The sequence below is a fragment of the Malaclemys terrapin genome, chromosome 3 (genome assembly GCF_027887155.1).
Source record: "Malaclemys terrapin pileata isolate rMalTer1 chromosome 3, rMalTer1.hap1, whole genome shotgun sequence".
In the NCBI taxonomy this organism is placed as follows: Eukaryota; Metazoa; Chordata; order Testudines; family Emydidae; genus Malaclemys; species Malaclemys terrapin.
Window position 1 is genome coordinate 3,404,665 of NC_071507.1, and position 12,376 is coordinate 3,417,040.

The following is a 12,376-nucleotide window of genomic DNA, read 5'->3' on the forward strand; positions in this document are numbered from 1 at the left end:
TCCCCACCTAGTCTTCTTCCTTCTCCCTCTTCCCTTCTCCAGTCATTTCATTGCTGTCAGCTCATCTTTCTTTCCCCAAGCCCCAGCATCTGTGCCTGACCCATTTCCTAGCCTCCATGGTCTGCACATCCATCCGTCTCCTCCTTTCCCTGACCACTATGCCACCCCGGCTGGGACCCTTCTCTCCCCATGACCATTGCTCTATGGCCTCCCTGAGGCCCAGCTCCCCAACACATCCATGGTGCTGCTGCTGCCACCTGCACATCCACCTCTCATTCCAGGCCCCCTTCAAATCCCTCTCCATGGATGTGCTCCAGCATCTTTGCAGGCCCAGCCCCCTCTGCCCCTTCAGCGTCTCCCAGTGCTTTTGGTGCAAGAGCCTTCTGCTCTGCAGCCTTCCTCTGTCTCCGCAGGGCACTGACTGCCAGTCTCCTCTCTCCCCTCCCACTTACTGTCTCACAGTGGGTGGGCGATCCTCTCCAAGTTCAGTGTGCAACTAGTGTCCCTGGGGCTGTGTCCCTGCAGCTGCACAGACCACCTCTCCTCTGGGGCGCCCCTCCCCACCACAAGGAACTGGAGGACTGGATGGAAGGGGCTATCTTGAGCAGCTGCCTCCCTGAGAGCTGAGAGGGGAGTATGCCTGCTGGGGCGGGAGTTCTGTAGAGACTTGATTCGTTCTGCACCTGGAGCGGGATTTCTTGTTATGCTGTAAACACAGGCAGGAGACTGTTGCTGAGCAAAGAGCCCATAACACATAAAGGTGGGTCCTAACAGCAGAACAAAGGCAAATCTGCTGCCAGCACCCTCCCTTTACTCCTCCCTCTTCTGGCTGGCGTAATACCCTGGCCGCCTGCCACCTTCCTTCCAGTGGGTCATATGAGCCCAGGTTGCACTACCTGCTTGGTATCTCTCCATGTCTGCAGAGGGCAATGCTGGTGGGCAGACTCCACCAGTTGCTGCTGCAGGCCCCAGCACTGGCACTAGGTCCATGCCCCTAATCCAGCCCTAGGTAGGGACACTGAGTGAGGTAAGAATTGGATGTGCTGGGGCCAGGGCACTTGTCTGGCTTGGGGGAGGCAGTGGGGATGGTCAGGCTGGAGTGTGAAGGGGCTGATCTCTGGGGCGGTATGTTTCTACCTTGCACCTTGAAGAGGGGGAACCTGACACCACCTAAAGGAGTAGTGGGTGTGAGGGAGCCAGAGACCAGACCCTACAGGTCTGCCAGGGAGGGGCAGCCAGGGCACAGGAGTTCTGTTTGCACACTGTGCATTGTTCTCTCTGGACTGCAGAGTGCATGCTGTCCCCATTGTCCCAGGAACAGCACGGAAGGCTCCTGTGCAGGGCTCTAGCAGTAACAATGACACACTATAAACAGTACTGCTCACACTTCCCCTGCAAAGGTTGGTGGGCTCTTATTTTCCCATTGGCCATAGAGAGAGACAGGGGCATGGAGTGGCTTGTACCCAGGAAACCTGTGCTGAGAACAGTCCCTTGGCTGGCAGCAAAGCAAATTACCCAGAAAAAAGGCTACTGTCGTTCCAAAGAAGAGTCTCCCTGGGGAGTTCGGCGGCGTAGCTGTTGTGGTACTGTGTGATAGTGCTGTTGGAATGCAGTACCTTTCCCTGTGTGTAACAGCCTTCAGTAACTTGTCGGTGTCTTCCCCCCGGCTTGTGCCGAGTCCTGTCAGTCATGCTGTACTCCTTTCCCCTGGCTCAGACCAAAGCATGTCTTTGGTCTGGGGGTGGTGAGCCTTTTAGGTTGGCCGAGGTCAGTGCCTCCCAGCCCTGCGGCAGGTGCTTTCTTAGGGAATTCACTTTGGGTTGGATTCTTTCTGTCTTCCCTTTGTCCTTTCTTCTTACCCAGCCAAGGTGCCTCTTTGCACTGGTTCCCTCTAGCTCCTTCTCGGTGACCTCTGGACTGGAGGTGTGTTCACCACAATCCCAGCTGCCAGTTACTTATCTCCGCTCTTAAAGGGCAGCTAAATCAGCTTTCTTAGCTGCCAAAGGTGTGGGGGCGTAGAGGAGAGCGTCAGTTCTGACGCTGGCTCTGTCTCCTGTCCACGCATGCTGTTCCTGCAGGTGACAGACGGCACTCCATGTCCCCCTCCTCTTAGAAGGGGATAGGCCCAAAAAGCTCTCCCCTCCCTGAAGGAGACGGGATGAAGAGCGGAGAGGACTTGCAGAGAGGGGTAATCAAAAGCGTCTGAGGCCTGGTCCCTGGCATCCCCTCTGACTTGTCTGGAGGGGTGGGGCTCTAAGCAGCTTCTCGCCATTGTAGCTCCCCTGGGCCAGGCTCTGACACTCACCAAGGCTCTGCTCTTCTCTCGTTGCTAGGCGGGCGTATAGGTGAAGGACTATGTCCACAATGGTGTACCCAAGGGAGGAGAAGCTGGACAAGCTGAGCCAGGAGGAGATCATTTGCAACACCAAGCTGGTGATGCAAGGGCTGGAGGCCCTCAAGAACGAGCACAACTCCATCCTGCACAGCCTGCTGGAGACCATCAAGTGTCTGAAGAAGGATGAGGAGGCCAACCTGGTGCATGAGAAATCCAATCTGCTCCGCAAGTCGGTGGAGATGATTGAGCTGGGGCTTGGGGAGGCTCAGGTGAGCGACGGGGAGGCCTGGTAGCAAGCACATGGGTAGGGGTCACCCAGGGGTCTGGCATAGGAGGGCAGACACAGTACCATGCCATCCCCAGGGGCTGCAGAATCCTCCGCCATATCTGAGCCTGGCAATGACTAACCTCTGTCTGGAGAGGCAGATGAGGCCAGGGTGCAGCATAGTGGGGCAGCCTTGGGGAGAGGCTGTGCTGGTTCTCCTGCTGGATTGATGATGTTGCCGTTGGCTCTCTTGGCCCAGGTGATGATGGCTCTGTCCAGCCACCTGAATGCAGTGGAGTCAGAGAAGCAGAAGCTGCGCGCCCAGGTGCGGCGACTGTGCCAGGAGAACCAATGGCTGCGAGACGAGCTGGCCAACACCCAGCAGAAGCTGCAGCGCAGTGAGCAGACAGTGGCCCAGCTGGAGGAGGAGAAGAAGCACCTGGAGTTCATGAACCAGCTGAAGAAATACGATGAGGACGTCTCACCGTCGGTAAAAGTCATTGCTGCAGGGGGCGCTAGCTCCCAGAGCTATCCCACAGGGCTGAGCCGAGGCATGGACGGGCCTCCAGGAGTGCTCTGGCCATCCGGCAGTGTGTGTCAGTCATGCCCCTCGGGACTCCTCAAGCCCCAAAAGGAGAGTGCGCTTTCACCTGCCTGAACCAGGGCCTGTCTGCTAAGGAGCCAGCTGTGATGTGGGAGCCTGCTGCCAGGACTGGGAGTGAGAGGGGGTGGGGGCTGGGCTCACTGACCATGGGGCGACTGGGCCCATGGGGTGGGGGGAGCACCTGCCTGACCTCAGTGCACAGGGTGGGGTGGGGAGCTGTCTTACTAGGGTGCTGGCACTTAACAGTGATGGTTCTTCCCCTCCCCCTGCCAGGAGGAGAAGGAAGGGGACTCCACAAAGGACTCTCTGGATGATCTGTTCCCGAACGAAGAAGAGGAACACGGCCCAGGAAGTAAGTGGTTCCAGTCCCCCCTGCCCCAGCCTCCCACCTTCTCCTGTGGTCTGTCTGCTAGGGCCTGTAATAGGCCCTGGCTGGTTTGAGGTGAGTGGGTAGCCCAGCCTGGCTGGTGCTGTGAGCCCAAGTGGCGTGCTGCCCTGCTCTGTGCCCACCACCAGCCTGGTTACTCGTGTGTGTGTGTGTTTGCAGTGCCCCACCAGCACAGCAGTGCGGCGGCAGCTGCCCAGCAGGGTGGCTATGAGATCCCAGCACGCCTGCGCACCCTCCACAACCTGGTGATCCAGTACGCCTCGCAGGGGCGCTACGAGGTAGCTGTGCCACTCTGCAAGCAGGCACTGGAGGACCTGGAGAAGACATCAGGCCACGACCACCCCGATGTGGCCACCATGCTCAACATCCTGGCACTGGTGTACAGGTGAGTGTTGGGGTGGGGAGCAGGGCCCTGCCACTTCTTCCCCATCTACCAGTGCAGGAGTCTGGCAAATGTGGAGCTCCTGCATCTGGCAGAGTCTCCCTTTGGAAACTGCTTGGGGTCAGATGATGGCCATGAAGCCCAGGCCCCATTAGCCATGGGAGGGCTGGGATTTGGGGAGAGCTGTAGGGCATGGGGAGGGATAGGAGAGGGCAGGCTGGAATGGGGTGAGAGCTGTGGTTGATGAGGCTGATTGGGAATTGGAAAAAGTTGCAGGGTTGTCCCAGGCGCCGCGTACTCAGAGTCCCAGCACTCTAGACCTGCACCGTGATACACTGACTTTGTGCTGCAGGGATCAGAATAAATACAAAGAGGCAGCCCATCTGCTGAACGACGCACTCTCCATTCGCGAGAAGACATTGGGGAAAGACCACCCTGCAGTGAGTATCTGCTGCCCTGGCCCTGGGGACACATGTCCCCTGCTGGCAGGGAGTGGGGGCCAGGTGGGCAGGAGGCATGTCACGTTCCCCCCCTCTGCACCCCCCCCATTCTCCGTGATTCACGTGGCTGGGCTGCTCACTGATTGCACAACAGGCTGCCATGGAAAGCCCCGGGTGGCAGGGAATGGGGCTCAGGCACTGGCCATGGAGCACCCCTGGGCATTCTGCCCCTCTACACTGTGCCAGGGGATCCGATGAGGGCACGCGCAGTCCCAGTCCTGACTCCAGCTCTTCTGGGAGGAGTTTGGGTTTTACCCTGGGCATCCTGGATACCTCTGTGCTGCTTCCCTAACGCGCCTGGCACAGCCAGCTGGGCAGCGTTGCTGTGTGCTGCCAAGCTGCTGCGGTGCCTTGCTCCCCAGGCACATTCCTTCTGGTTCCTTCTCACTTCAGTGGGGTGGGGCTTGTTCCTGTAGGTGGCCGCGACCCTCAACAATCTGGCCGTTCTTTATGGCAAGAGAGGAAAGTACAAGGAGGCAGAGCCGCTGTGCAAGCGAGCCCTGGAGATCCGCGAGAAGGTACCAGCCTGAGCCCTCCATGTGTGCACGTATACACCCTCACCCCTCTTGATGGGCTGCTCCCCATCCCTGAGATCTGGGAGAAGGTATCAGCATCGCCCTCCCGCGACTCCTCCTAGCAGTCGGCCCGGGGTGGGAGGGCGGGGAGATGAGTTCATGATTCGAGGACTTCAGTAACTCAGCCAGAGGCGAGGGGTCTATTATAGCAATGGGAGGGTGAGCTTCTGTGGCCTGCAGTGTGCAGGAGGTCAGACTAGATGATCATGATGGTCCCTTCTGGCCTTAAAGTCTGAGTCCCCAGTGCCCTGAAAAACATCCATCAGGTCCTGTAGTTACCCCCTGCCCCCAGTGCGCTGACCTCTGCCACCTGCTCTCCTGCCTCCAGCTTTGTTTTGTAGTGCCAGAGTCTCCATCTCCATTCACTGCCTATGGACCTTTTCTCTGAATCCCCCTGGCATTTGGCCACCATGTAGCTACAGGCCATGCCCCTGAGGAACCGGCTGGAGTCTACTTGTTCCCTGCCTTTTAGCTTCTGGGAGTGCTGGGAAAGGGCTGGCATGCTAGAGTTTCCCTCAGTAGAGTAGGGCATTCCCAGGAGTCCAAGGAGGGGCAGCCATGGTGTCCCCATGGGGCTTGCAGTGATCTTGAAGCGGTTGCTGTCTGAGGCCTCCCTTCTCTGGCTTCTCCAGGTTCTAGGCAAAGACCATCCAGACGTGGCCAAGCAGCTGAACAACCTGGCCCTGCTGTGCCAGAACCAGGGCAAATACGAGGAGGTGGAGTACTACTACCGCCGAGCGCTGGAGATCTACGAGAGCCGCCTGGGCCACGACGACCCCAATGTGGCCAAGACCAAGAACAACTTGGTGCGTCTGCAGGGAGACGGGGGCTGTCTGGGTGGCATCTGGGTCAGTGGGGGAGGAGCTGGGAGAGCTGACTGGGGGCCTAGGGGGTATTCATGGTCCCATGTGGCCCAGTGGGGCTTGACAAACTCTCTCTGTTGGCTGCAGGCCTCCTGCTACCTGAAGCAAGGCAAATACAAGGATGCTGAGGTGCTGTACAAGGAGATCCTCACCCGCGCCCATGTGAAGGAGTTTGGCTCTGTGGATGGTACGTACAGCTGGAAATGGTTGGGGGAAGTGGGGAGCCTGGCTATAGTTCTCATTCCAGCTGTGGGACTGGCTCTATGCAGTGTCCCCTCTGCTGGCAGGGCGAGTCCCTGCAAAGCCTGCTGCACTCTGCACCCTGCCTGGGCTTGTCTCTGTGCAGTTCTCCGCTCTCAGCCACCTGACTGGGAAGGGAGAGGGCCCCCGCTCCCCTGCAGGGCTGGCACCACGAGATCTAACCAAAGACCTTGCAGGGCACAGTGACACTGTACAGGGTGGTGAAGCTGTCCTTGCGCTGCCATCCCTGGGCATGTCACCACCCTGCCCCTCTCCCTCAACCATACAGAGTGGCTGGAGGCTTTCCCTGGGATAAGGGGAAGGTCATTTATGTGTGCGGAGCAGGTCAGTGACTATGAAACCAGCAAGGGATTAGCAGCCCACGAGCAGGGGATGCAGCCCCTGCTGGGGTTGGGGAGAGCCCCACAGGCAGTGTCCCGTGGAGAGAGCCGGAGAGGTGCATTCTAAAGCCAGTGCCCCAGGATCCTGGCTGGTTCTAGGTGGGGAGTGGGGCTGCAGCGTGTGCCAGATGCATAGGTGGGTAGGGCGGAGCTCCGGAGCGAGGTTGTGAACAGCACTCTGTTGTGTTTTGCCCCACAGATGAGCACAAGCCGATCTGGATGCACGCGGAGGAGAGGGAGGAGATGAGCAAGGTGAGGGTAAGAGGTCAGATCAGCACAGCCTCTGACAGTGGAGACAGCCCAGTGGCTCAGCTTTTATGCTGGGGGTGGGGAGGGTCCTGTCCTGGGAGCTGGAGTCTCTTCTCTTCCCTAGGGGCGGGAGGGGAGTCTCTGCTTTCTGTAACCCCTCTAGAGCAGCAGATGCTGCAGCTGGTCACAGCCAGCAGGGGAGGGACAGCTGGGGCAGGGCATAGGCATAGGGAGGGAGGCAGGGTGCTGCAGCTGGGAAGGGGCGTGGCAGAGGGGGAGGTGCTGCAATTGCTCTCTTGTGCCTGTGTGGGAAGGAGAGCTGTGCTCTGGCCCGGGGGGGAGGCCCGCTGTGTGTCTAGCTGTGCCTGCATGTTTTCTCTTTGCTTGTAGTGCTCTCCCTAGGACACGCTGGACAGCGGAAGATGGCAGAATGACAGCGTGTTTCTGTGCCAGAGACTTAGCTTCCAGCCCCAAAGGGCCTCGAAAATCCAGCTCACTCCTGGGTTAGCCCATAAGGCTGATCAGGAGACAGGGAACCTGAGAGGAGAGGCAGACAGGCCTGGGAAGAGGCTGCAGTCTGCTGCCTCCATCATCTCCCCCAGAGAACCTTCTGCCGTGTGCTGCTGGAGCCAGAATGGGACCTAGAGTTCTCCCCGGCACCCTGGTCCTTCCAGCCCAGCTCTGAGTGAGGGCAACGCAAACCTTGCCGGCATCTAGAGCCCCAGAGAGCACAGGGCCTTCCTCGGGAGCCAGGCTGCCTTCCTCGGGGCAGTGGGCAGCAGCCCTGGCTCCCTGGCAAATGGGAATTGACCCCGGCAGTTGTGAGAGAGGCAGGTGCACTGCTGAGATGGACTGAGCTAAACAGACGTACGGAGCAGGTGTCCCTTCTTATGCAGCAGGCAAGACGCAGGAGCCCCAGCACACCTCCCTTACCCCCTCTGTGCAAATGCAGCAGGGAGGCCTCTCGCCTGTGTGCACAGACCCTGTACCGGGAGCCGGCAGTCAGGATTGGCAGAGTCGTCATCTAGGTGGCCAGGCTGGAGTTTGAGGGCCTGAGTAACAAACTCTAAATGCTGCAGGTGCTGGGCCCCTCTGAGATCCCACCCTGTGTCTGGAAGCTGTCCCACAATCTAGTCTAGAGCCTCTGTGCTCCCCAAGCTGCAATCTCTTCACCTCCCAGTGTAGTCCCTGTAGGATGCTGAGGACCCCTTGAGAAGCAGAGCACCATGTGGGGCAGGACTGCAGAGACTAGCACGCAAGCTGTAAAGAATCATGGTGGCAGTGCCATTGCTGCTCTAAGCTAGTTCGCCCCTTGGGTGCTCTGTGCTGCCTGCACCCACTGCTCCACCTAAGCAGGGTGGTGGCCCGTGGGCCATGCTGCCAAGAGCCTGCTGGGTTGATACCAGCATTTGTTGTATCGATGGTCAGTTACAGGTCAGCTGGCTGTGCAGATAGCCTGGGCTAGACAAGGCCTCTGGGAAAGAGGAGGGAGTGACATGGCAATTGTCAAGGCAAGATTTCTAGCACCCAATAGCATTTGCGGGGTCTCCTCCAGTGGGGGTGCCAGTTCTGAGCAGTGAGGAGTTAGCTGTGGAGGAGGGAGAGCCTTTTTGGCTCCAGCTGGGTTCTGTCGCTGAGGCCTTTTGTGGACGTAGGGTTTGGAGCTATTGTTGGAGCTTGTTAATGTCTCCTGAAAGGAGGGCCGGTGCCAACTCTTGCCACTGGTGGCTGTGCTGAATGTCAGCCTGCCTGTAAGCAGCCTTTGGGAGCTGGGCGATGGAAAAGGTGGTGGTGGCATTGCTTGGAGGCCTGCTGCTACTTTTCCATCCCTGCCCATCTGTCCTAGTGCTGTGCAGGGCCTCGAGATGATCCAGCCAGGGATGAAGGTCAGTTGACCGTGCTGAGCCCATGAGGTCTGTTAGTTGCCTTTGATGCCATTGCCCATACAGTTCTGTTGACTCCATTGTGGCCCCTGACTGGGGTGACTGGGCTTGCTGCTGTGCAGAGCTCCACAGGGCACTGTGGTGTCCCCCTCCTCCATGTGCAGGGGAGGTTCTGGAGGTTGCAGTGCCACCTGCCCAGATGGTGCAGGGTCAGTGCTCTCCCAGGGCTGGCTGAGAGCTGGCTGGCTGGAGGCTCACCCAGAGAAGAGATGCTGCTGGTGGTGTTTAAGGGGCCGATCTCTAGAGATTGACCGATGACATGTGGCCACCTCTTGTCAGTGGAGCTCGCTGCTCGGCTGCTCTCAGGGTATGTTGCTACGCGGAGGCCTGCCTGCGCTGCTAGTCTTAGTGTGTGGGGTTGCTGAGTGGAGCGGCTCGGTGTCCTGTGCATTCCGGGGCTCCATGGCCAGGTACACGGTGAGCCCTGGCTCAGAGATGAGGAGCCTGACAGGGTATGTAAGGGGGTCTGGCGAGCCTGCAGCCCCCTCTCTGTTTGCATGTGCCAGGAGGCTCCAGGGAAGGCCCTTCCTTCAGGAAGGCAGCTCCCATGTCCCCCTGCTCTCCATGGGCCTTAGTGTTGCTCTGACAGATGGGAGCAGCTCCCTTACCAGGGGGACTTGGAGAGACAGCAGCTCAGGCTAGTAGACCACTCAGGTCTTTAGTCACCAGCATCCCTGCTGGAGCCCTGAGGGCTCACATCTGCTTACCCACCTCTGGGCCCTGCCTCCCAGGCCTTGTGCATGCGCCATCCGCACACAGTCCCAGAGCCGAACTTCTGGCCTGGGGCGTACATCTTTAGCTTCGAGCTAGAGAAACGAGCTGGCCCCATGGCTCTCCTGCTGCCGCCACAAGGAGGTTCCACCGGGGTCCCTGAAACTGCCTTGGCCGGTACAGGGCATGGTGGCTTCTTACGCCTGTTCTGCCCCTTCCTGCTCCTAGCCCAGAGCAGCTCTGAGCTCCAGCTGGGAAGGAGTGGCTCCAGCACCCGGCTTTCCTGGGAGCTGCATTTGAGTGGTGTGGTCTCTCCTCGGGGCCAGGACTGGGCCTTCTCTTCCCTATATAGGGCTGAGATGCTTTCCAGGATACTGCTAGGCATGGGGGGGGGACACACCTCTGTCTCCTGCTAGTGGAGGTGGCGTCATGTGTTGGGCATTCTCCAGTGCAGTGATGCTGGGGCCAGCCGTCCCCCAGGGCATACTGTGGCACCCCCCCACAAGCTAGCAGCAGTGGGCGGGGGGTAAGGAGAGAGCTGTGTTGTGGCCAGTGGGAGACGTGCATGCTAGCCTAACCCACAGGTGGTCCCTGTTCCCTTGAGCTGTGCTCTCTTGGTTCTGCTTAGCACTAGCCCAGCCCCTGGGTTGAGGGGTGTTGCTCCCATTCCCTCCCACGCCTGGAGGCCCTCCCCTGCCAGACCTGGTTGCCTGTCTGTTTTCTCCTATTAAAAAGCATCATACCCATTTTGACAGAGCTTCACTTTCTTTCTCTTTACTTCCCATTTCACAGAACATCGCGATGGGGCTGAGTGCCTGGGTGGGGTGGATTTACTAGCAGCCAGGCAGTGGCGGGGGCACATGCGGGGATTGGGCAGGGCCAAGGCAGGAGCTGTGCCCCCCTGGGGAGGGAGGGTGTTGGGCATGGCAGTGGCAGCTGGAATGTCCCTGGGCTCACGGTTTAGGAAATGCCCACTGGTAGGAATAACCTCACTCTCCCCATGATGTGGGGGCTGGGAGGGAGCTCTGTGGTGATATCCTGGCAGGATACTCAGTGGGTGTTTAAAGGCAGGGCTAGGAGATCGACAGAGTCTGTGTCCCGGCCCTTGTCTCACGCTGCATGAGCATGCTGTAACTGGGATGCTCCAGCCCAGTCCCGGACATCTGCGCTGCAATTTCATAGTCCCTCGGTCTGCGTCAGCTGACCTGGGCCAGCCCCAGGTGTTTTATGGTCTGACATGCCTCAAGAGGTGCAGGTAGACCAATAGCAGGCAGTCAGCAAGAGAAACTCAATTGCTGGAGTCTTGAGGCCTCCAAGCAAACAATCTGTGTAATACAGCCAAGTGTAAATGTATACATCTAGGAACAAAGAATGTAGACCATGCTTCCGTGATGAGAGACTCTACCCTGGCAAGCAGTGACTGAAAAAGCTGTGAGGGTTGTGGTGGATGATTGGCTGAACATCAGCTCCCACTGCATCACTATGGCCAAAAGGACTAATGCGATCCTGGGGTGCGTGAACGGGAATCTCGAGTAGGAGTAGAGAGGTTATTTTACCTCTCTGTTTGGCACTGGCATCAGTGCTGCCGGAGTCTGTCCAGTTCCGGTGCCCACAGTTCAAGAAAGCTGTTGATCAATTGGAGAGGGCTCAGAGAAGAGCCACGAGGATGATGAAAGGGTTAGAAAACCTGCCCTAGAGTGATAGACTCAAGGAGCTCGATCTATTTAGCCTTATGAGGTGACTTGAGGACAGTCTATAAGTACCTACATTGGGAAGGAATATTTAACAATGGGCTCTTCAAGCTAGCAGACAAAGGTCTACCACAACCCAGGGCTGGAAGCTGAAGCAGTGTTTCCTCATTGCCAGGGGTGGGGTGCTCCGGGCTGATGGTACGTGGGCAGGATTGGCTCCAGGCCCTATGGATGGAATGAGGCCTGTACCCGCTAGGGTTATTTAGCCTCCCGCTCTCTGGCCGGAGCGGTCTAGCCGTTGACCTCATGGCTGTGTCATCCTGTGGCCGAGGTGGACGTGCTCGGGGCTCAACCAGCCCCAGAACCCATTATTCTGACTGGCTGTGCAGGAAGGAGGAACTGAAGCTAGAGGCACACCTGGGCTCACGTGCAGAGGGAGGGCTGGGCATGACCTGTCACTGGCCCCACATCTGACATGGCAGAGGTGCTTCCCCTTGTGGTCTTGGCAAGGCTGAGTTAGCTTGGGCCGATCCCCTGGCCAGGCCAGGAAAGCCAGCCCTGAGAGAAAGGGCGTGTCTGAGTGTCCCCACGCTGGCTGCCTGCCCTGGAGGTTGGAGTGACAGGCCCAGGGGCTGGAAGTTCTCCAAAGGGAGCGGCTCTGCCCTGTGGGAAGGCTCCCTGGAGTCGCTCAGGCCAAAATGTTCTCACTGGGCCCTGGAGAAGCCGCCTAGACTGGAGTGAGACTCCGAAATGGGAGGGGCCTGATGTGCAGAGCTGCGAGCCCCACTGCCCTCCCTGGGCACTGCCCCCTCTGACAGCCCCTGGGTGAGGATCTGGCCCTTTAAACCAGCCCAAGGACTGAGTTCTGAATGTTTGGGCTCTTGGCTGTCCCCTTTGTGCAGTGCTTAATTTGTAATGAGAGGAGCCGAGGCTCCAGCAATTTGTTTACATTCATAACTGGTGCAGCAAGCCCAGCGGTGCCGGGGCTCTGACCTGCCAAGCCCAGCGGTGCCGGGGCTCTGACCTGCCAAGCCCAGCGGTGCCGGGGCTCAGGCCTGGCACAAATTAAACCCTGCCTTTGTGCCCTGGTGACTATGGGATTAGGGGGCACTGCCCTCTCCCCCTGCCTGGAACATGTGCCCAGGGTGGTGCACATGGCATTGCTACTACCCCAGCCTTGGTTGTGGCACTGCCACCCGTGGTGCTCAGTGCCATCTGCCCTGGGCTTA

General features: G+C 58.7%; 1 protein-coding gene across 10 annotated transcripts in view; it reads left to right on the forward strand.

Annotated features, from left to right (window-relative positions):
* The window catches only part of KLC4 (kinesin light chain 4), a 50,413-nt gene that overhangs the window by 16,676 nt on the left and 21,361 nt on the right, over positions 1-12,376 (forward strand). For 6 of the 10 annotated variants that reach the window (XM_054024402.1, XM_054024396.1, XM_054024397.1 and 3 more), the window contains 9 exons: positions 2,334-2,604; positions 2,860-3,090; positions 3,478-3,556; positions 3,752-3,977; positions 4,327-4,414; positions 4,891-4,992; positions 5,682-5,855; positions 6,000-6,099; positions 6,753-6,811. In XM_054024402.1, coding sequence (XP_053880377.1) covers positions 2,356-2,604; positions 2,860-3,090; positions 3,478-3,556; positions 3,752-3,977; positions 4,327-4,414; positions 4,891-4,992; positions 5,682-5,855; positions 6,000-6,099; positions 6,753-6,811 — 1,308 coding nt within the window. In that variant the 5' untranslated portion in view covers positions 2,334-2,355. Of the gene's footprint in view, positions 1-886; positions 1,028-2,333; positions 2,605-2,859; positions 3,091-3,477; positions 3,557-3,751; positions 3,978-4,326; positions 4,415-4,890; positions 4,993-5,681; positions 5,856-5,999; positions 6,100-6,752; positions 6,812-7,192; positions 10,209-12,376 lie in introns of those variants that run through there. The other 4 variants (XM_054024400.1, XM_054024398.1, XM_054024403.1 and 1 more) reach the window with 3 other exon arrangements.